This window comes from Miniopterus schreibersii (assembly GCF_964146895.1).
Source record: "Miniopterus schreibersii genome assembly, chromosome: 19".
In the NCBI taxonomy this organism is placed as follows: Eukaryota; Metazoa; Chordata; class Mammalia; order Chiroptera; family Miniopteridae; genus Miniopterus; species Miniopterus schreibersii.
The window spans coordinates 14241210-14264268 of NC_138119.1; the positions used below are offsets into that span (position 1 = coordinate 14241210).

Here is a 23059-nt window from a genome sequence, read left to right on the forward strand (position 1 = left end):
GCCTTTGCTTTGCTAAGAAAGGCTATAGGCTCTCCGTCTATGGAGAAATTAGAGATGTCTGAGGAGTCCTGAGGCAGGAATGGATGAGGCAGTAACTTTCTAGGTTACCATTATTTAATTAAAAAAAAAAAAAAAAGATTCCTGCCACCAGTTCTTTCTTCAGTCAGTCTAGATGGGGGGGGAGGGGTGTTCTATCTAAATATTTCCTTAACCTAATCCAGATTTCTCCTCAGTGTTCCAAATTTTTGTCTTTCTTATACCCCTTTGAGAGCTGGAAGCAGCTCCCGGGGGCTTCCAGGGACTATCTGAAAACAACCCTAGGTAATATGCATTTGGCTCCCTTCCAGGTTTTCTCTCCCTGCCTGCTTCTGTGTCTTTGCCATGAGAGCGAGTGTTGTGATTAGAAAGAACATACGTAGAGAAAGGGAAGAGGTGCTTTTACAGCCCGGGGAAGGCGGATGCGGTGCCCCTCCTTTCCGAGCAGCTGGGAAGAGGCGCCCCTCTCTGGTTTGCTGTCTCATGCTGCCACCTAGTGTCTGCGAACCTTAAAATGCCTGACCCTAGAGAGGGACCATGGTTCTTTCATTCATTCACTCACATTCATTTATACAGTACATTCTTTTTTTATTTTTATTTTTAAGATATCAATCTATGTTATGGCAGTACATTCATTTTTTATTCACCGATTTGCCTAATCTTTTGGCAAAAATATACTAAGCCTTCCCTCTAGCCAATTGTGGTGCCAGTCACTCCATCACTCCGCTCGTTTCTAGGTGTCCCTGCTTTCATGCTGCCCAGTCTGTCCCTTTCTCCCCTAAATATTCCAGATCTCTTCAATTCCAGTCCCTCTTGCTGTGGTTCCAACCCATTCCTTTTGCTAGCAGAAGTAGAGGCGAGGTGCTCTGCAATACCTTCCTAATAGTGTGTGTGTTAGCTAAAATGAAAGGGAATTATAGGGGGAAGCAATAGCAAGAACAAAGGCCAGGAACAGGGGCGGGGGCGAGTGCAGGGCACGTGGAAGACTTGTTCTCAAATAGATGGAATCTAAGGTTCACAAAGGGCACCGGCAGGATGAAAGGATGGCATTAGAGGGTGGAGGGCCTTCGATGCCACGCTAAAGGGTTAAACTTCACTCAGCACCAAGAGACGTTTAGGATTTTTACTTTCAAGGAGTGATATACAGGGGGTTGACAAAAGTAGGTTTACAATTGCTCGTATGGCAAAAAGACATGCAGGTTATAATTATTACAATAGCTTTATTAACTCAAAAGAATGTCGCAATGGCACAGTGCGCTTAGGTACGATCTCCTGAGTGCTCCAACTGCCGGCCTTCGTCATTTACATTCTTGCTGTCTACTCAAGCACACTTTGGCTCAGAGGTCTTTATTGTCATCAGCTTCTTGACGTGCTTCTCTTAATGTAGTGAATCATATCATCCACAATATGTGGTTTTTGTAAAGAGACTTTATCTTTTTTTTTTTTAATCCTCACCAGAGGATATTTCTTCCATTGCTTTTCAGAGAGACTGGGAGAGAGAGAGAGAGAAACATCAATGTGAGAGAGACATCGGCTGGCTGCCTCCCACACATGCCCTGACAGGGGCTGGGGAATCCAGCCTGCAACAGAAGGACGTGCCTTTGGCTGGAATCGAACCTGAGATCCTTCTGAGACCCTTTAGTCCTCGGCAGTGCTCTAACCACTGAGCCAAACCTGTTAGGGCAAAAAGACTTTCTCTTTGACAACACCCCAAAAGAAGTCCATTGGGGTGAGAGGCCTGGTGGCTGCGGTGGCCATGCCACTGGCTCTCGTCGCCCTGTCTGCCTGTTTGGTACTCACAACTGTAAACCTACTTTTGCTCACCCCTGTATTTAAAACTATGCTTTAGAATGAAATCTGGCAGCTATGGTTGAAGAGGGTTTGCTAATTGCCAGGCGAAAAAGAGCAGAGCCTCACCTAAGGAGTTGGTGTGGGGCAGGTAGGGAGGAGGCAGATGCACAGGGACCTGGAAACTGGCTGGATATATACAGAGGAGCAGGGGGAAAACACTCCCCAAAACAAAAATAACAAACAAAATACCACACAGAGACTTTAGCACTAACTAGACTCATTGAATACCACCGCTTTCTAGTAGTTTCCTCATAATAACAATGGGGATAGTCTATCTACCTGGCCCGATTACTGTGGGAGGACAGGATTTGATTATGAGTGGAAAGCACCTGGCATATAGTAGGTACTCAGTACATGGCAACTCTTAGATTATGGTTTTGAACATGATGACTTGAAGTGTGGTGACGGCGTTAGCTGAACCCGGAAACCGTGCGTGTGTCGGGAGCAGAGTTGCTGGCTAATAAACTCAGTCTGGGACCTGTGGAGCCTGAGGAATTGCATCCAGGTAGAGCAACTGCATAATTTGGGTCTAGAATTCAAGAGAGAGGCTTTGAATCATCAATGTAAAGGAGGTCACTGAAGCCACAGAAGGGAGAAATCCAAAGAGAGAGAAGAGATGAGGCCTGGGGCACACAAACATTTAGCTTCGCAGAGGCTGTTCTGAGAGGAGAACCGGGCGAGGGCAGAATTGAGCAGCCAGGTGACAGCCGCAGGTTAGTGCAGGAGAAGCTGCAAAGGGGTCAGGAAGAGAACAGAGCCCAAGACTTCCAGTATGGCTGTGAGGTTGCTCGGGACCTTGGGGCTGCAACACAGAGGTGAGTGAGAGTCAATAGATGCTTCTTGATACTCTTTGGAAAAGTTTGATGGTGCAGGAAGGAGAAATGAAGGCAGTAGCTTGAAAGGTTAAAAGGGGTAATGGAACTCTTTTTTCTTTCTTGTATAAGAGAGATTTAAATATATTTGTTGCCAAATGGAAGATTAATACTCTATTAGTGGGAGATGGTGCTGGCACAAGACAAAAGTTCTAGGGGAGGAGGGAAGAACAGGGGTGCTTTTGGAGGGCCAGCCTTGATGAGAAGGGAGAGAAAAACCACCTCTTAGAGACAGGAATTTAGGAAAAGAGGGAGACAGGAAAGATGCTGAAGAATCACACAGTCCTAGCTGGTCTTGCTCAGTGGTTAGAGTGCTGGCCCTCAGACGGAAGGGTCCCGGGTTCAATTGCAGCCAAGGGCACATACCTTGGTTGCAGGCTCGATTCCCAGCCTGGGTCAGGGCCATGCGGGAAGCAATCAGTCGGTGTTTCTCCCACATTGATGTTTCTCTCTCTCCCTTCTACTTTCTCTGAAAAGCAATGGAAAAAATGTCCTCGGAGGAGGATTTTAAAAAAAAGGAATCACACAAAAGAAACCACTGTGCACAAGAGCAGCAGAAGTGAGGCTCAAGGCTTAAGGAAAGTGCAGAAGATTGAGAATTACCCGTGAGAAATTTGGTGTTGCTTCCCTTTCTGCCTTTGAAGGGAATGGTGTGTCCCTGGGGAGTTGTGGGAATACTCAGAAGGGAATGATGAAGGATTTACTGGAAAGTCACGGGCTGAGAGTTGGAGGGTCAGATACAATTTATTAAATCAGCAAAAATTCAAAATAATAATATTCAGCCTGGCTGAACATGGCTCAGCAGTTGAGCATCTTGGTTTGATTTCGTCGCACATGCCCGGGTTTCAGCTCGATCCCCAGCAGGGGGCGTGCAGGAGGCACCCGATCAATGACTCTCATCATTGATGTTTCTATCTCTTTTCTCCCTCTCCCTTCCCCTCTCTCAAATCAATAAAGATATATATTTACATAATAATAATATTAAAAGGTACAGGCAAATAAATGAATGTTACCATATAATTCTGGTACAGTTTTTCTGGAAGGTCAATTTGGCAGCATGCATTAAAAGCTTTTCAAATGTGCATACTCCTTGGCCCTCCATTTTGACTTCTAATGTTCAATCTAAGGAAATAAAAGATATGTACAAATATATATTTATAATATATAATGTGCTATTCATAATAGGAAAAGGAAACAAACAGAATTTTCAATAAGACAGTAGAATATAGTACGTGTATGAGGTAATCCTATGCCGCCACTAAAAATGTAGAAAAGTATTTATAGACATAAAATAATCACATTATTAAATGAAAAGAAAACATAATACACAAAGTGTATGTTCCTATTCTATTAAATACCTTCCCACACACACACACATATATACACACATATTTGGAGAGAGAGAGAGAAAGAGAAATGAAGATGTGTATCTGGTGGCTTGGGCAACTGGGAATGCACTGTGACCATTAGCTAAGATAAGGAACTTAAGAGAAGTTAAGTTTCAGTCCTGAAGATACTGAGTTCCTGTTCAATTTAACCCGTGAAATACCCTGGGAATATGTTACATATGTAGCTGGATATACAGACATGAAGCTCCAGAGAGCAATTTAAGATACAGACATAGATTGGGAGACAACAGCATTCAGGTGGTTGCAGGAATAGGGGACAGTTTTCTGAAAAGGAGTAAAGAGCGGGCAGCCAAAGACAGAACCCACAGGAAACAACACAGGGTACGGAAAAGGAGTTTAGCCAACAAAGAATAATGTCTCTAAAATCGCCAGCAACCCATAGTTCTGCTGTACCACCCCCTTATTGGAGACGCACCCTTGCTTCCACCTTATTGATAAAATACACAAGAGCTCCCCGCCATCACCTTCCCCCGCTTAGGAGCCTGTATGTAATTATGACTCATGCCTTTTATCCCTCTGCCTACTTCAGAGGAGGAGGCTTCTCGCTTCTTTGTAAAGGCCAACCAATCCCTTCATCTGGCTGATTCCTCGGTTCCCTCCCATCGCCTCTGAAGGTGTACTCTCAGGTATTCTTTCTCAAGCATTTTCAGCAAGTCCCACGCTGCTGGCTTTGTCCCCTTTCTACAAACGTACCCGGATTTTCTCAATCTTGAGAACTCTAACCGGCACTACTGTCTCCAATACCTCTTGCTTGATTTTTCCCCTCCATGGCGCCAAACTTCTCCAGTGTCTGATCTATACCCTCTGTTCTCACTTCACAACCTTTTTCTTTATCAGCTTCATGGATCCCCCGGGCAAAGCCACGTCCGACGCGGCGCTGGCGGAGGCGAGACATCTGGGAAAACCACCTGGAAGACAGAGGGCGCTATCCGCCTCTCCAACGGGGCGGAGACGCGGTCAAGGCCCACGCATGCGCGCCTCCTTCCCTAGGCCTTGGGACGACCCCGCCAAAATTGTTTCGCGGGGCTGTTTTTTTCCCTTATAGGGGCTCCATCTTTTGTGTACGCATGCGTCTTTTCCAGGCTGCGGTTGGCTGACGATCCCATCCGTCATTAAAAGAGCCAATGAAGCGAGCCTGAAGACCCACGCCCCGCGGCGGGGGACCCTGGGAGTGGGTTTGGGCCTTTGTTGGTACCGAGGGAGTGGTAGACAGACCCGTTGAGGAGTTTGTCCCGGTGCGGGCAGCAGGCTTGGGAGCGCTGGCTCACCGGCTGCCAAACGATCATAGTCGGAGAGTGAATGGGGAGTGAAAGGGCGGTGGGTTCAATTCTGCTTCTGGCAGTGGCAGAGGGGTAGTCGCCAACCCCCTTACTGAGCACTGTGTGCCGGACTCTGCGGGGCGCTTGGGAATGGCGGCCTCTGCTCCCTGGGAGCTTCCGGTCTAGAGGGGCGGGTCTAGAGGTGCCTTTATTGCCTGCTGCCTCCCTACTCCCCCTTCGCCTTAGATGGAGATTTTTTCTCTCCCCGAGCTCTGAAAGGCCCCAGCGTCCCCGCCCGGCCCTGGCTGGCAGCGAGGACGAGGCGCCAGCGGCGGCTCTCAGCTGAGGGTAGTGACCCCGGAGGACAGGCGCTCGGTCACGTGAGGGCGGGTCTCGGCGGGCGCGTGACCTCACCGGTAGGCGGGGCCCTTCGCCTCCCGCTTCGGGCCCGCGGGGCAGTCACCAGCTTTTATTCGGCACGTGGCGGCCGATGCGCTGTAAATAGGAGTGACTCTGGGCGGCCAAGCTGCGGAGGCAGGGACCGCACTTTACGAGAAACCAAACTGCCCGAGCGAGGCCCCAGAGTTGTAAACACGTGGAAATAAGCACAAAGCAAAGGGGAGGGGTGTTAAATACAAATCAGTTAATCCTGGAAGCAATTAATCCCGGGCCCCAGGCGGCTCTGAACCAGCTCTATCCAGGAACAGCGCGAGGCGCTGTGGGGAGAACCTGCGAGTTGCCTTACTTTGGGGCTTCTGGTTTACCAACTGTGACATGGACGCTAGGTATCTGGCCTATAGAACCACACCCGTCCCTTAGCTGGGCAGTAACAATCATTTAAGTCTGTACACAAACATGCATAATGTATGGGCTCCAGTAGAAGCCACTTTGGAGCCTGGGGTGGGGTCACCTTTATGCCCCTTTCACATCTGCTAGATGTTCCTGAAACAAGTTTCCACAATCACAAGGCTGGAAAAGTTACTCAGCCTTTGGGACCGAGGGGTGAGTCAGAAGAACATGAGGTACAGGGAACTGGCCTGGCCTCCTTAGCTGGAACAGTCAGACGCCACCCTTTGCTTCCTGCCTCCCAAGAGCCACCTCTTTTGGGTGTAGGAGCCCCGTAGGTGCTAATCCTTCAGTGGACTGATGACAGCTAAGCCCAGGAAACTGGAACCCACACTCCTTTTCAGCCTCATTGTATCTGGTGCTCCTGGAGCTGGAAAGTAGCAGAGAAGCTGCGCAAAGTCACCACGCCCTTGAAGGAGAAAAAAAAAATCTTTGGGGTTTGTAGCACGTTTACAACGTGCACTTTTACATGCATTATCTCATTTGAGTCTGACGGAACACATACTGTGTGCCAGGCACCGAGCCAGACACAAAAAGGGATGAGGCAGTGCGTTTTTTTTTAAAGGAGCTTTCAGTCCAGTTTTAAAGAGAAAGTTGAAACTAGTACCCACGTTTTCAGGAAAAATGAGGCAGGTGCTATAAAGGGGCAGATTCCTAACACCCCATTAGGGAAGAATAACACAGCCAGCTGGGGAGGGCAGGGGCAATAAAAATTTTATGGAGGGAAAGCTGTAGGAGTAAAACCCTGAATGATCGGCAAGTTTTCAGAGAGAGAAATAGGGCTGTAGAGCAGTTTTTATACCTCTTCATACCCAAGTAAGCTCATTTATTTTCATGTCTTTGACAAGTAGCAGTAATAAAAAGAATAACTCACACTTATTGAGGACTTATTATGGGTCAGGAATGGTTTTAAGTAATTTATATGTATCATTTATTTAAACCTCACAGCAACCCACTTTACACAGGAAGCAATGGAGGCCAGGAAAGTCTAACGTTAGGTCTCGCAGGGCTACCAGGTAGTTCCTCCTGAGTATCTTCCAGGTAGCTAGTAAACGTCACCTCCCCTTAGCAAAAGAAAACTAATGACCTCTAGGGTTGCACTGGGGGTCTGGCCTTTAGAGCCAGATCTTCCTAAGGCTCCCACAACCCTGACCAGCACGCCTAACCCTGCAGTTACCCCTGGCTGGCAGCGAAGAGCAAAGTACCCCTTTTCCCCTTTGATGCCACAAAGAATGCACCAGTGAGCTTTCCCTTGTTTCCAACTCAGTTCTAAAATCTCAGGAGATACCTGGTAGCCCTGTCTGGAGCCACAGCACCGCCATCATCGGTACTCCAAGCACGAGCTTGGGAGTTATCGACCCTCCTCCCTTTCCTTCTCTACCTTCACCAGGCAGTTTCCAAGTCCAGTAATTCTCTTAAACATCTACTAAATTTATCCTCTCAGTTGTAAAGGACCCTGACTGGGCCTCAATTCTGCAGTCCTTCCAACTTGTTCTCTGCAGTACTGAGAGAGAACTTGCAGTGGCAGGAGCTTTCTGAAATGCAGATACAATCATGTCCATCCTCTACTTAAAATCCTTTGATGACCAAACATCTTCTGCAGAATAAAGTCCAGGTTATGGCCATCAAGGCCCTTCACCACAAGCCGTCTGCCCACCTCTTCAGCTGTACCTGCTAGTGCTCTGACCTGCACCACAGTATTGGATTTCCTGAAGACAGCGTTCTTTCTCCATACCTTACATGCCATTCCTGCTATTGGGAATGCCTTCCTTGCCCTCATTTGCCTAGGAAATTCTGTATCTTCAAAACTCAGCTCAAACATCTCCTCGAAGGAGACTCCCTGATCTCCACTGGCTTGGATTTGGATGTGCCTCATCTCTGATCCCACAGCCCACTCGTATCCATTCTATATGACACTTAACACAGGCTGCTGACTCAAGTGTTATTGGTTGGTTCCCTTGGCTCTTGTCCCCACTAGACTGAGTTGCTGAAAGGCAGGAGCTGCCTCACTCCTCTCTATATCCCGTGCCTAACAAAGGATTTCACACAGTGCTTGCTTAATACATATTTGTTCCATTTCAGACAGAAGAATGACATAAGCAAGGATGAAAAGGATCTGTCCAGGAATGGAGTGGGCTGCCTGGCAATCTAGAGTCCAAGGGATGTGTAGCAGGGATGCATGGACTAAACCTGGAAAGGAGGTTATATTGGTTCTTTGAAGACCCTGGGAGCCAGGATGAGAAGTTTGGACTTCCTACGGTGTGGTGAGCAGTGGAGAACCCTGGGGTGTTAGATGATCAGAGCTGTGCCAAAGTTAGGAGGATGCACTGGAGAAGGGGGAGGCAAGGGCTAGAGAAAACAGGCAGCTTCTAGCTCTGTCTTATACTCGATGGAACAGCAGCTTGAGGAGATTATGATTACCCAAGGCCACACAGCTGGTGAGTGGCAGAACTAGGAGTTGAACCAGTTCTGGATGATGTCAAGTCCAGAGATCTGTACCTCACTCAGGGGTTATCAGATGGGGCTTCAAGGTTGTCCAAGTGGGCATGGATAATCCATTAATCAGGATATGATAAGTTCTATTGTAGACACAATACCCAAATCTCTGTGGCTTAACACATTTATTTTCCATTCACACAAAGTCCACTGTGATGCTGGACAACACCTTAAGGCAGCTTAGCAATCCAGGCTGCTTTGATGTGCTTCCATAGTTCCCACAACAGGGAAAGCCCTTGAAGAATCATGTACCAGCTTTATTTTGGAAGTTTTATTGGTCATACATACCAACCATAATTCGATGTGAGAGGACCACACAAGGGCATGAGTACCACATTGAGGTAATTGGACTCCACCTTGGAGGCTGCCACCACAGGCAACCAGCAGGGGAGCCTCATCTGGAGGATGGTATCTTCCTAACTGCTTCCTGCTCAACTCATCTTTCATCTCTGCTCCAGCTGGGGGAGAAGCCCGGTGAAGTCTGCAATGACCCTGGGAGGGAGGCAGATCACTGCAATTTGCAGATGAGGAAACCAAGGCATAAAGACAGTCCACGACTTGCCCGACTCCCATGTGCTCCTGCATCAACCTGCAGATGCAGCAACCAAAGCATTTAGCACGCAGTGTGGACTTCAGGCATTTGTAAGCCTGTCTCTATCACTGTATATTGGTGTCTTGCACTCCAACTTTGCCTCTGCAGCACCTAGCATGGGCTAGTACAGAGGAGTGGCCAAACCCATTAGCCAAGCCTCGCACACCTTTCCTCCATAGCCCCTGCCCTGGCCCAAAGCACAGCTGTGCAGGGTGTGGGGAGGCAGGAGTAAGAATCACCTTCCCTGAAGGGCACCAGGTGGGGAGGCCCTTTGGGATATGTGAAGAGGGTAGGGAAAGGCTCCCTGGCACTGTTCAAGCGCTTCAAAAGGGAGGGGCAGGGCAGATGCCCCTGCTGGAGTGAGCTCTGTGGGACCACTGTGAGGGCGGACTTCATCTGTGCCTAAAACAGTGCCTGGGCCAGTTCCTGCTGTGGGGAAGTTTCCAGTAATCAAAGGTTCCCTACCATGCTGCTCCCTCACTGCACACAACCCTGTTCCTGACCTGGCCTTGGGTGGAATTTGTTTCTCTTATATCCCAGGACTCCTCCTATGGCTCCTAATAGGACAACCTTCCCTAGTTCTGGGGTTGCCTCTGCCTCTGACAGAGCACCTGGAAGGAATTCTCACCTGAAACCCCACTTCAGTGCCTGCCCTGAAGGCTGACGCCACTCTCCGCCCTGACGCTGGGCCCCTCACCCTGGCAGGGCGCACAGTCCCTCCTTCCCTCCTCAGCCGACCGCACCAGAGAAACCAGAACCCAAGCCAAAGTATCAGAAACGTGTATTCTTTTTCTTTTAATAGTAAACCTCTTTACAACAAATATAGTGAAAGAGTTTTCAAACAAAACTCATAAGAATCTCGGGGACTTTGTCTTTCTTATTGTGTAGAATACTAAGAAAGCATCACCATACAGCACGAAAAGAAATATTGAAAACAAATCAACAGCCACACACTTGGACTCGCCCTGCCCAGGACCCAGGAGGAGCCCCAGGAGTGTGGGTGATTGTCAGGTCTGGGGGTGGGGCACCTCCGTGGCCTGTCCCCTTCCTCCCTCTGGGACTTGAGTGGGGAAGACAGAGAGAATCCAGATTCTCCATATAACATTCCAGCGCCCCTCCCCCAATACAAATCCCATTCCTTCTACCAGCTGTTTAGGGGGTGGAGAGAGGTGGCAGAGGGGAGAACAGGAGTTCCCAGGCTCCATGTCTCCTCCCCTCCATGAAAGCCTAAATTCACCCTCACCCCACCCCTGGGGATTCCAAAGAGTCAGTTAAAAATATATAGATATAGATATTTCTAGATACACTTTTACATCATTTCTGTCTCTCCAAACAAATAAATAATCAGCAAGAGAAGGTGCATTACTTCCTTCCTGTCCAAGGTGGGGAGGGCTGGGTAAGGGTCAGGGGTCAGTCTTGCTGAACTGAGTGCACTGCTGGGGGAAGGGGAAACGGTGTGTTCAACTGGGATGGGAGGGGGTCCTCTTGCCCACTGTCCCTGAAAGCTATGGGAAACCTGGGGAGGGGAGGAGCATTGGATGACTCCAGTGATTACTTTGGCAAATGCCCAGTTATTCAGAGGAAGGAGTGGGTGGAGGCAAATTTGGCTTGTGTGAGGAGGAAGAAATGAAGTCTGCACTTGAGGTCTGGGTTCCCAGGGACCCTTCATCTGGCCGGCCAGGAGCCCCTACCCCCAAGAGAAATCTTGGGATACTGAATTGCAGAAATGTCGCACATTCATTCACAGACCACCTCCTGCCCCCAGGGATAGAGAAGAAAGGATACACACACATCCACACATGGTAATCAAAAGCCAGGTTTGCCGTTACAAGGCAGAGGGCAAAACTGGTAAATATTGCACCTTGAACTGCAGGGGCCCTCACCCCCACCCCGTGTTTAATGGTGGCCAAGCCCAACCTAGAAAGGTGGACAGACTGATGGCAGGAATAGCCTGAGAAGGGAAGGCCAATCATTCAATGTTTATTGAGCACCTATCAGCCACCATTCACTCATTCAGCATTTACTGAGCGCCAACTAGGTGCCAAGCACTGGGCAAGGCCCTGGGGAAACACACACGACCACACCCTCTCCTTTCAAGGCCCTGATCAAGTCTCACTGATTCTTCAGACTCCCTCTAGGAACCTGCAGGAAGACTGGACATGCTGTGTGCCCAGCAAGCAAGTGGGGGTTAAGGTATGAGCAACGACGGTTCACTGATCAGGTGAGGAAAAACACTTCAGGGAGGAAGAGGAACTTGAGCGTCACCCTGAAAGCAGGACTGGGGTGAGGGGAAGAGGGTACTCCTGGAAGGGGCTGTGTGTAAAGGTGTGGGTGCTGGGTGGACAATTGTGCATGGAGCCTGGGAGAGGCAGGGCTGCAGGGAGAGGCAAGAAGGGCCAACTGCTAGATCCCTTCTGACGGCAGGACAAAAATATCAGAGCTAAGGGTGAGAACAGGTGAAGGAGCATGGCAGAAGGGAGTGGGGCTCGGGGAGGAGGGTCATGGAGCTGGAAGCCAGGGCTGTGTGGCTGCAACAGCCACCTGTCCCTCTGTAAACACATACCCAGGCACATGCTCACACGCACACACTCACACAGATGCCCTCAGAGCTCTATTTGCACAAAAATTCTTGTGTATGCCCAGACAGGCTCAGAGACCCACACAACCATACAAGCACACACAAATACAGAGGGACACTTGGACATACAAATACCAGACGCCCTTGCGAATACACTCAGGTACATGCGCAGCCACATGTCCCCCCCACCCCCCCGCTTCTGGTTCCTTCCCTGCCTCGTGTTGAAATACTGCAAGTGGAGGTGGGCAAAGATAGTCACCTGGCACAAAACTGAGCCTTGTCTACTCTGTTTTCCCACCGGGATGAACCCCAAGGGAGTGCTGCACCCCTTGGGCAGAGGAGCTGGGGTTACGCGAAGGAGTGGGGCAAGATCCCAGTCTGCCCCCGCACCTTAGGATGAGGGGTGGTGTGGATCACAGGCTTGGGGCCTGCCCCCTCCAGTCTGACCGGTCATCCAGCCTGAGGTCTCAGAACCTGGGAGGCAGCAGACAGGCAGACTGGGGGGCTGGGGGAGGGGAGCAAGAACAACAGCAGAAGAACCTCTCTGTACAGTACGGGCGTTTGAGTCATTATTATTACAATATACTTTGACAAAAATAGAATCTCATTTCATATCAATACAACAACAACAACAAAAAAACAGTTTCCTGGACTGTTACACTGCTAACTTTTCCAAAGGTTGCTATTTACAATTACAGTAGCCAAGAGGGAGGGTGGGATGCGGCCTGGGGTGGGACAGGAGGTAGCCAGACAATGAGGGCGCCAAGAGCAGGGAGGTGGGGCCTGGAGCAGTTCGGGAGCAGGAGTGGGAGCTGGGAGGAGGGCTGGGCGAGGGGCTAAGGAGGAGAGAAGGGAGGCAGGCCTTCTGCAGACCTCCCCGTCCCCTCTCCCATCCTCACACCCCATCCCAACGTCCACTCCTCTGGGAATATGTACGTGCAAGGAAGAGCAAGTCCCCTCACTCACACCTGCCCCTGGATGCAAGGGTTCCGGTCCTCAGGCATCCCGAAGTGACCAAGGCCCGCTCCCACTGAGTCACCTCACTCAAGTTCCTCTCCCCAGTTCTCCCTGCACTTTGTGGCCAGCTTTACAGGGCTGGTGGCAACTGAGGGATGGGGAGCTATTGCACTGTGTATCTTAGAGAAAATGCTGGGAAAGGGAAGGGACCCTGACTCACCCCTTGGCCCAGCCTCTGTCCCTCCTCAGCCTTCTCCTCATGGCTCTTTCTCTCCAAATGTGCTTCAGAGGGGCCCCCACCTCAACGCCTCCCCCCAGCCTCAGATTCCTAGGCAGCCTTCCCAGCCCAAAAGCTCAGCCAGCACCCACACACCTTGGAGGTGCAGCTCACACAAGAATCAGTGAGTGTCGTGTGTGTGTGGGGACACGTGGGGGCCAGGCTTGGGTATTCTGCCCCATATGCCTATGGCCATAGGAACAGCCCAGAAGCAGAAACCCTTTACAAAGCCTCTTCCTCACTTTCCCCTGAAACACAAACCCACCATCAAGCCAACTTTGGGGTTTCAGTCTATTGTAAGGGTTTTGTTGTTTGGTAGTTTTTTTGGTTATTTCCCTCTATCTGGGGGACGGGGTGGGAGGGCTCCGCATGCAGGGCTCGGCACCTGTCCTTTTCCAAAGGCCCATTGGGCCCCCACCCCCTCCTGCAGCATATGTGTACAACGTGCAAAGTGTTCCCCCCTTCCCGCAAAAAAGAGCTCCCGCAGCCAGTGAAAATGGCAGGGGGTGCAGAAAGGGGATGGGAGCATCCCCCTCTCCAAAGTGAGAATCCAAATTAAAAAAAATAATAATATTAATAATAATATAATAATAATTATACACAAATGTAACCGTCAACAGGACATGGAGCACAAGAAAGGAAGTGGGGGTCAAGCGGGAGGAGCCCAGGACAGGGGGGTGGGCGGTGAGATTGTCAACTCTTCATCAGGGAGGCTGAGAGGAGGGGAGTGGGGATCGTCACTTTAATGTCTGTGAAAAGAGGAGATGGAGAAGGGGGTGTGAGGGGCGGCCCAGACTATGGGGTATGTGTCCCCCACGCCCCTCTCCCTGTAGGGCCAGGATTCTAGTGGCAGGGCCAGCTCTGAGGGGAGGATGTTGTCGAGCAAAAGGGCTGATGCTGGAGGAAGGGTGAGAGACGGGCCTTTGGTGGGGGTAAAAGGGCATTAGTGCTGCCTCAAAAGGGCTGATGGAAGGGCTAGCTGGCCACAAGGCCTCTCAGGTGGGAGATAAGACAGGCTGGGGCACACGGGGAGTCCCTGGGTGTAGCGGACACAGGCAGACGGGAGGGGCGATGCTACAGTACCCAGGTGTCAAGCCGCATCCTCTTCACAGCTGAGCCCTCGGCCTCGGGCTCCGGGGCTGGACGCAGCAGGCCCAGGGTAGGCCCGAAGTCCCCCCGTCCGTCATCCCGGTCCCCTGTCTCATAGGAGCCCCCAGCTGGGCTGCTGAGACTGTCACCAGGCTCAGGGCGGGTGGCTGGGAACACGGCTGGGGGGGGAGGTGCAGGGCTGCGTTCACGGCTTGGGGACACAGGTTCCGATTTGATGCTGATGTGGGGGTGGGTGGTGACTGTGAGGGCAGCACCCACGTGGGGCAGGGGGCTGCCAGGGCTGATGACAGGCAATGGGGATGGGGTACAGGGGAAACAGAGGACAGGAGGTGAGTGAAAAAAAAAGTGATGGGTGATGACAAGATAGGGTGAGGGGGCAGAGAATGAGAAGTTGGGAGATGGGGATGTGAGTGGGGAGGAACAGACAGGTGGATGGAGAGAGACCAGGAGAGAGACAGAGAGAGCGAGCCAAGTGAAGGGAAAGAAGGAAAAGAAGTCATATTAGTTCTCTATCTCCTGTCATTTTCTGCAGTGCAGGGTCCCCACCCCCACCCCCATCCCCACCCCAGGCTGGCTGGAAGAGGGACTCAGGGTGGGTCTCCCAGGCCTGTACCTGGGACATCAGGGCTGCCAGCTGGTGCCTCACATGGTGTCCACTGATGACAGGCAACCTCAAAGGGATCCTTCCTCTTTCCGACCCTCAACTCTCCCTTCCCAAACATGTGCACGGATCCCCAGGGACTCACATTAGGTTGCTGAGAGACACAGGGACCAGGTGGGACTGTTGCTGCGGCTGCGGCTGCTGTGGCTGCGGCTGCTGCTGCTGCTGCTGCTGCTGAGGCTGGGGCTGGGGCTGAGGCTGCGGAGGCTGCGGCTGGGGCGGCTGCTGGGGCTGTGGTGGCTGCTGCCAGGCGGTGACATTGCCTAGTGACAGCCCCCCAGGTGAACTGAAGGCTGGTAAGGAGGAGAGCTCCGCACTGGTCAACTGGTAATCTGCATGGGTGGGGGAAAGTGAGGATGAGCCTCAGTGGCAGGGAGAGGACCAAGGCTGGGGGCACCTCCGGGAGGAACATGGAAGCAGCTGTTGATGATAGATGCGAATCATAAAACCCATACAAATCCAGGAAGATGGCAAAGTTCAAGAATTGCAGATCATGCCCGGCCGGGAGTGGTTCAGCGGTTGAGCATCTACCGAGGACCCAGGAGATCGCGGTTCGATTCTGGGTCAGGGTACATGCCTGGGTTGCGGGCTCGCAGCCAATCAATGACAACACTGATGTTTCTCTCTCTCTCCCTCTCCCTTCCTCTCTCTGAAATCAATAAAGATATATTTAAAAAAAAGGAAAGAAATGCAGATGGTAATAACCAGGAGGTGCGGTTTTTTTTAACAGGATGAAAAGAGGTGGTTTCTTTTTTTTAAAACATGTTTTTATTGATTTTAAAGAGAGGAAGAAAGAGGGAGAGAGACATAGAAACATTGATGAGAGAGAAATATTGATTGGCTGCCTCTTGCATGCCCCCTTGCTGGCGACTGAGCCCGAAACCTTGGCATGTGCCCTGACCAAGGACTGAACCAGCAGCCTCTTAGTGCATGGGCCGAAGCTGAACCACTGGGTCATGCCAGCTGGGCAAGAGGTGGTTTCTTAAATAGTGTTTAACTTTTTTTTTTTAAACTGTGTGTGGGTATCACTTTTAGAATGTCAATTTATAAAAAGGGCAAAAAACCCGGCCGGCATGACTCAGTGGTTGAGCATAGACCTGGGATCCAGGAGATCGTGGTTCAATTCCCAGTCGGGGCACATGCCCAGGTTGTGGGCTCAATACCAAGAGGGGAGCATGCGGGAGGCAGCCGATGAATGACTCTCTCATCACTGATGTTTCTATCTCTCTCCCTCTCCCTTCCTCTCTCTGAAATAAAAAATATATTTAAAAAGGGCAAAAAATCAGGGAAGGTCTAATATATGTCATCTCTTCAATTGCCAAGTCTTCAAGTGCCTTTCCGAGACACAGGGAGGCATGGTAAATGCCAGGTGAACAGTGCATCTGAAGCAAATTACTGTTAACAACCATTCTACCTTCTGCAAAGTCCAGAGTCTCCTAAGGACTGTCAACACATAAGACAAGTAGCAGCCAGGGTTTGAGCTGCTGGCCCCTCCCCCACATAAACACAGAGGATGCATATCCGCCATCCAGAAGGGCCTGGAAGAGCAGAGGGGCTGGGAGGAAAACAGTTCTGCAGCGCAGCAGGCCAAGGTTCTGACCAATTTCTCCACAAGGTGTTGCTCGCTCTTCCTAAAATTTATCTCAATAATGAAACTGTGATATTTGCACTGTCACAGAATGAACAGAACCCTGAGGTGTTTCACAATTTACACAGCATTGTTATGTTTCATGTTGCATTCTGTTTGGAATAGTTTAGAAAATGTCTTCCCTGAGGAGCACAAGGCGACTGCGTTGTGGTCGTGGGAGGGTAGGAGCATGCCCCACTCCCATCCTAGCAGCACGGTACCTCCATGCTCTTACTCATGGGCTCATCTGCTCCAGCAGATAAAGGGGTTTATGCAGAGAAGACAGTATTATATGGGCAACACAGGCATGTGCGATGAGGTCAAACTTCCTGGCTACCTCAGCTTACAGGTCATGTGACCTTGGGCAACCTACTTACTCTCTATAAACTGGAGGCAATAATCTTGCCTATAGTTACACAGCTGTTGTGAGGTGTGAGTTAATACACATGAAGCATACCCCGACTGGTGTTGCTCAGTGGTTAGAGTGTCAGCCTGCGCACTGAAGGGCTGCAGGTTCATTCCTGGTCAAGGGCATGTACCTTAGTTGCAGGGTCAACAATCCCTGGCCCTGGTTGGGACACGTGCGGGAGGCAACCAATTGATGTGTCTCTCTCTCACATCAGTGTTTCTCCCCCCCCCTTTCCTTTCCACTCTCTAAAAATCAATGGAAAAAAATATCCTCAACAAAATAACAACAACAAAAAACAACACATGAAGCACGTAGAACAGTGTCCGGCACATAGTAGATATTCAAAAGATTTACTTGTTGTTATTAATTTACAAATGAGGCAACTGTAGCCTCAAATTTGAGGAACACCCCAGGTCACAGAGAAAGCCAATGGCAGAGCTAAGACGAGATCCCAGGCCTCTTTATTACCTTTAAATCTCACCCTAGAGAGATGGTCCATGCTTGCCTCTGGCCTTATAACCTTAGCCAGGAGCTTTGAGATGTTTATATTTAAAAAGCAGAGCAAGGGCAGAAAGAGGAGCCTAGGACCAACTATTTCAAACACTCATTTTATAAACAAGAAAGCCAACCACAGAGAAGTACATCACCTGCCCAACATCCCTCAGCCACTGAATGGTTGAGACTCAACTCCCAGCCCCTCACTTTCCCAGCACACTCCAGCCCCATCTACCTGGAGACTTGACTTCCCAAGAGGCTTCACTCTTGCTAGATAAGAGGAACATGGGCCACAGGCCACCTGGCAGCCCATGTGGTCTGCCCCTAGCATGACCACAGCCAGACCTCTGCAGCCAGTGTTAACAAAGGGATAGGCGTTGGTAAGGCCTATCCCTTACCAAGACATTACCATAGCCAGATCACCCCCAGCTGGAACTTGAACTGTGGCCAAGGAATGTAAACAGTAAACAACTAAACAGCAATGTGCTTCTTAGGGTTTTGTTTATGCACCTAGAGTCACCTGAACACCCTGCTGTTTAAACTACTCCTGCAGCAAGAGGAACTGGAGCCCTGGCTGCTGAGAAGATGCGAGAAAGGCTGCACACTTTTCAGCAGGGATCCAAGGGCAGCCCAGCATCAGATTCTGCTCTCATACCAATTTCACAAACAGTTTAAAGTCTGGCCTGCTGAGCACCTGTCCCAAGTTCACTGGCACCCACTAACCTCCCTCCTTCACAAAGTAGCAGGGGACCCAAGAAGATGGCAGAAAATCACCACCATGGGATTCCCAAAAAACAATAGCTCCTGAAAAGTGGTCTGTGCTGCCTTCCACCAACCACCCCACCCCCGGCCATCCTCAGGGAGCTGGCTTTTCTAGTCAGGCCCAGAGCCCCAGCTGCCAGGGCTGGACAAGCCTCAGAGACCTCCTGTCCACCCACAACTCTCACAGATGAAGAGATTGGCCCCAGGGATGCGGCCATCTGAAGCAGTCCCCTTTGAAGCTGCCCGAGGACATAACCTGAGAGTGGGTGCATGTATGGGAGCACACACAGAACAACGAACTGTACAGACACCTTGATGATAAAATCTGGACATAAAGACACATGCCAGAGTCTGGTCCCTCACCATGAGGTGGTTCCTCCAGCTGAACTACCTGCACCAAGGGCTTTCTTCCATACGGGGCTGGATTCTGGATTTTTACACATGGGGAAGAGGTGGATTTTGTGGCTATTTATATTGATGTCTGGGACCAAGTGTGGTTCACCTATGGTATGAGGGCTTGGAAAGGGGAGAGCAGTTGAAGGGTCTTTTGATCTAGTCTCATCTCATCACAAACAGCCCTAACACAAGCCACTCACAGGTAAGAGCCTGGGAAACAGCAGACGTCTCCTCAGCGGGAAACAGACCAGGTTCCCCAACCACATACATGCTCTGAAACAGTGTCAAGGCATTTCCCCTTCGGACAGTCCTTCCTCACAGCAGCTGGTAGTGCAGGCAAGGAAGGTGAAGAGTGTTCACAGACTGTTCCTGGGAGAATGTGAGTAGGCAACACAGGCCAGGACAGCCCTGGGTACTCAGGAAAGCCTGGGCACTGGGTATCCTGTCTGAATTCTTCCACCTAGAGGCCTCTCTCATGTCTCCAAGTGACTAGTCACCTTCAGATCCCTCTCCTCAACCTTCATCAGTCTTCCTCCTTGCCCCCTCATCACTTCACCCCCAAGCCCAGTGGCCTTCCCTGGAACCTGGCCTGCTCAGTCTCCCTGTCTCTTCTCTCCCTCATTCCTTCATTCTTGTCCACTAAGATGCCTCACTGAAGTGACCATGCCTGCCTCCCACCCCAACCCCTGTGGCCCGAATCATCTGCTCAGCCCACCTCTGCCTGCCTTCTCCTAATGGGAGGCTCCCTGAGGCCAGGGCTTTCCCTCTCCATTAGGTCCATATTAAAAACAAAGAATACCTAGTTTAGACAAAATAATGAATAATTTTTTAGCATAAGCATGTCTTTGGGACATACTTTGCAGAAGAATCTCTGTGAGACATACTAAAAAATTATTCATTGTTTTTATCTGAAATTCAAGTTTAATTGGGCATTCTAGGTTTCTACTGGCTAAATCTGGCAACCTTAATTAGGTAAGGACACTCTCAAATCAATGGCCTTCCTCAGGTTGGGGTGTCGCCCAGAAAGAATAGCTCATATTCCCTCACTGGTCCCTCCCCTGTCCCAAGGCCCTGTGCACACAGCTCAGGCCACCTGAACACTCACCTGTGTTGTAGGCGGTGGGCATGGAAGAGAAGGGGAGGCCCTGGCTGAGTAAACTCGGTGTTGCCACGGAAACCACTGGGGTGGTGAGCGAGTGGGTAGACTGGGAGACCCCAAGGCGCTGGGCATTGTTCTGCAGGAAAAAATTGTCTGTCAAGAGGTGGCAGATGGGGGGCTTGCTTGATCCTGGCCCACCATTCCAAGGCCAAGCTGGGCTCTCTTGAATCCCAAGGCCTAGGTGGGATGCCTCAGCATGGAGGCCCCATAGATACACAAACACATGCTGGTGGGTTCAAAGACACTGAGATCCACAGAGAAAAACATGCCACACAGATCCATTCACACCTACACACAGAGAGGAATGCTTGCCCTGTGGCCCAGCATCAAGCTCTCCCAAGGCAGAGTGAGAAGAGCCATTCTCCTGGCTCATTTCTTTGGAGTCTGCTCTCCATCTATCACACCGCAGCACATGCCTGGGGAGAGGCGTGCTGGCATCTGCGAGGGGAATGCGTGTGCCTGCGTGTATGCACACACGTGTGTGGGGCTGTCAGCTCCATCTGCCGCTGACTCACTTGTTTATTCCAACTCCACGCTGGGGCCGAAACTGCCGCCGTGCTGGCCGCCAAAGCCTGCCTGCCTTTTCCAGCCTCACTGGCCTCCTCTCAGGGAGCTGGGGAGGGAGGAGCCCCCACCCCACTCCTGGCTGAGGGTGAGTATGTAGGTGTGTGTGAGAGAAAGAGCGGCTGCGTATGCCTCTGAGTGCCTGTGAGACGGGCTGTGTGCAGGAGGGAGCACAGGAGACAGAGGGGAGACAGGGAAGCTCTCCTACCAGGGATAACTCTGGCCTTGCGTTAAGCCTCAGCTTCTCCTGGAAAACTGATTTTACTGGCTAGCTGGTACCCCTCCTACGGAGGTCCTGCCAGATGTTCCACGAATGCTCAGTGGGCCTGAGGAGTCAGAAGGCAAGTGCAGTCCAGCCTCTGGTCAAAGGGCCTAATCCAGGCATCCTGGGGCAAGGCCTGGCCCACTCCCCTTGCACATGCACATACACACAGTGAAAGGTGTGCCGGCATGAATGCAACACTACAATAAGACATCCATATACACACATGTACAAATACATGCATGTCTGACCCCTCACCCCTGCCCCATTCACCTCTGTATCTCACTTGGAGCTCCTGGCAAACAACCAAATAAACAACACACACTACATACAGGTGAAAGGACAAGGGCACCCACATATTCCATGCTGGGACCACAGAGCACGGGGATGACCCAGAATTGAAAGCCACAGCAAACATCTCACAGCCTCACTTACCAGATCTAAATGGTCCTCAGTCTGGGAGCAGAAATAAAACCAAGGGATGGTTCAGTCTCTTGCTTCCACCTTCCCCTCACAACACTGTCCCCACAGTCATCCCATCTACCTCTCCACATGGGAGCAGGATGGCTCTGCCAGCCTACAAGCACACAGCTTTTCACTGTCCTGATGGATTGCCACAAGATGCTACATCCCAGTGTACACCAGTTAGGAAGTCCACACAATCTAATTCCCATCCCTCTGCTGTAACAGATCTCTCCTGTCCTCCTTCCTATCACAGAACATTCTCTCCCATTTCCTGTTCCCTTTTACTGCCTTTGAGGCTGGTACTTCTGTGTTCCAACCTTTTGTAAAGCCCTCTGAGACTTCTTCCCAGCCATGCTTCCATGATCTCTCTTGGGAAGTCCTAACTGCTGGTTAACCTTCATCTCTCCTGCTGGAGATCAGCTCTTTCCTCCCTCTACTCTCCCATTCCCCAGCCCCTGCCCTTTACTCCGTCCAGACCCCCACTCACCAAGTGGTGCATTAACCCCTTTCCTCCCTGTGAAGTGATGACCCTCAGGTCCGGCTTGCGGCTGGGGGCTCCGAGCTGGGCGCTGTGGGTGGGTGGGGGTGGAGACTTGGCAGGGATGACCTTGTTTAAGCTGTTGCCATTGGCCACAGGGAGGAGGCCAGGGGAAGCCCGAGCACTGACGTAGCCATTCCCTGGAGAAGAGATGAGGGTAAAAAGAAAAACATGGACCCACCCCTCAGCCCTGTTAACTGCCGCCATGCCAGTACTCATCACCCAGCCCCTCTCAAAGCCACACTCAGGCTTTGAGAGAGTACTGGGCTCTCTGATTTTCCCCCAAAACCCTTACTACTGAATTGTTGGGCTCATCCTCCTGACTCTGAGCTATGCATGATGGGGCTGGGTGGCAGGAGCTCTGAAGTTGGTAGGAAGAACTGGAAATGGAAACCACAATGGTCAAAGGTTCTTTTTTCTTTTTGGTATCCATGGGTAGGAAGTCCAGCACCTTCTGATCCCACTACCTGCCCATGATTAGGCCCACAATGACCCAGGTTGGAAAAGGGCTGGCAGCCTGGAATTGGGCCTCAGTGAGGATCCTGATCACCAGGGCAAGTCAGCCACTCAGGCAGCTCCCTTCGCAATGAGCTGGGGACATGGTGATTTGGATGAGCCCATAACAAGATACCGGCAGCTCTGGGGAAGATGAGCTATTCACCAGTGGTGGTCCTGGCACTGGAGGGCTGATAACCCAGCCACCACCATAATCAGACTGGTAACAACAAGCACAATAACTATCCTTACAATTGCTCCACACTCCATAGCCTACATGGGGCTTTCACATGCATGTTATCTCATTTAATCCTCACACCAACCCTCAAGATGGCCAGGACATGTATCATTGGCCCTGTTTACACAAGAGGAAACTTGAGGCCTGGTTGACATAGGTATTAATGACTTCTCCAGGGCCACATAGCTGGCTGGAAGCCAAGCTAGGGCCCTCACCACCACTTTCCACATGACAGGCCTGAGGGCCCACAAGTATCTCTGGCCCTCTCCTTAGAGAGGGAGGGTATTCACTCATTTCCCCCATTTCCTGACCCCATACACAATTACTGCCAAAAAGCTTGGTGCTTGGTGCTAAACTGGGGAATTCTAAAGGCCAGAGATGTGGAGGTGACCACAATCAGAAGTGTCACCTTGCTCTGTCGCCTGAGAGCACATTGTTGTTCTCTAAGTGTGTGGCTGCTTCCATCCCAATTCCCGGATCAGTCCGGGAATGGCAGGAATGTCAGGGTGACGTCAATGGTGACATTCGAAGTCATAGAAACCAGCTGGACAACAGTACAGGGTAGAGGGACTGTCAGCTGCCACGGTGGGGTGGGGGTGGGAGCAGTCTTTCTTCTGGGGCTTATAGATGTGTGCACACAAGCGCACATCAGATGTCTGGGTATCTTCATGAGTGAGAATGTCTACATGTGTATATATGTAAGTG

The 23059-nt window shown here is 50.8% G+C and overlaps 1 protein-coding gene and 1 long non-coding RNA gene across 9 annotated transcripts in view; both read right to left on the reverse strand.

Annotated features, from left to right (window-relative positions):
- Window positions 1-1145: 1145 nt before the first annotated feature.
- On the reverse strand, window positions 1146-5113 carry LOC308549396. Its single transcript, XR_013997751.1, has 3 exons — window positions 4913-5113; window positions 3773-3881; window positions 1146-1525 (listed from the first exon to the last, which is right to left on the reverse strand). It is a non-coding gene; the product is annotated as an uncharacterized lncRNA (long non-coding RNA).
- A 3766-nt stretch (window positions 5114-8879) lies between these two features.
- The window catches only part of MEF2D (myocyte enhancer factor 2D), a 34462-nt gene continuing 20282 nt past the window's right edge, over window positions 8880-23059 (reverse strand). For 2 of the 8 annotated variants that reach the window (XM_081121977.1, XM_081121978.1), the window contains 6 exons: window positions 21571-21761; window positions 21054-21074; window positions 19739-19868; window positions 15030-15276; window positions 14257-14563; window positions 9607-13922 (listed from right to left, as the gene is read on the reverse strand). In XM_081121977.1, the coding sequence (XP_080978103.1) occupies window positions 13911-13922; window positions 14257-14563; window positions 15030-15276; window positions 19739-19868; window positions 21054-21074; window positions 21571-21761 (908 nt within the window). In that variant the 3' untranslated portion in view covers window positions 9607-13910. The other 6 variants (XM_081121984.1, XM_081121983.1, XM_081121979.1 and 3 more) reach the window with 5 other exon arrangements.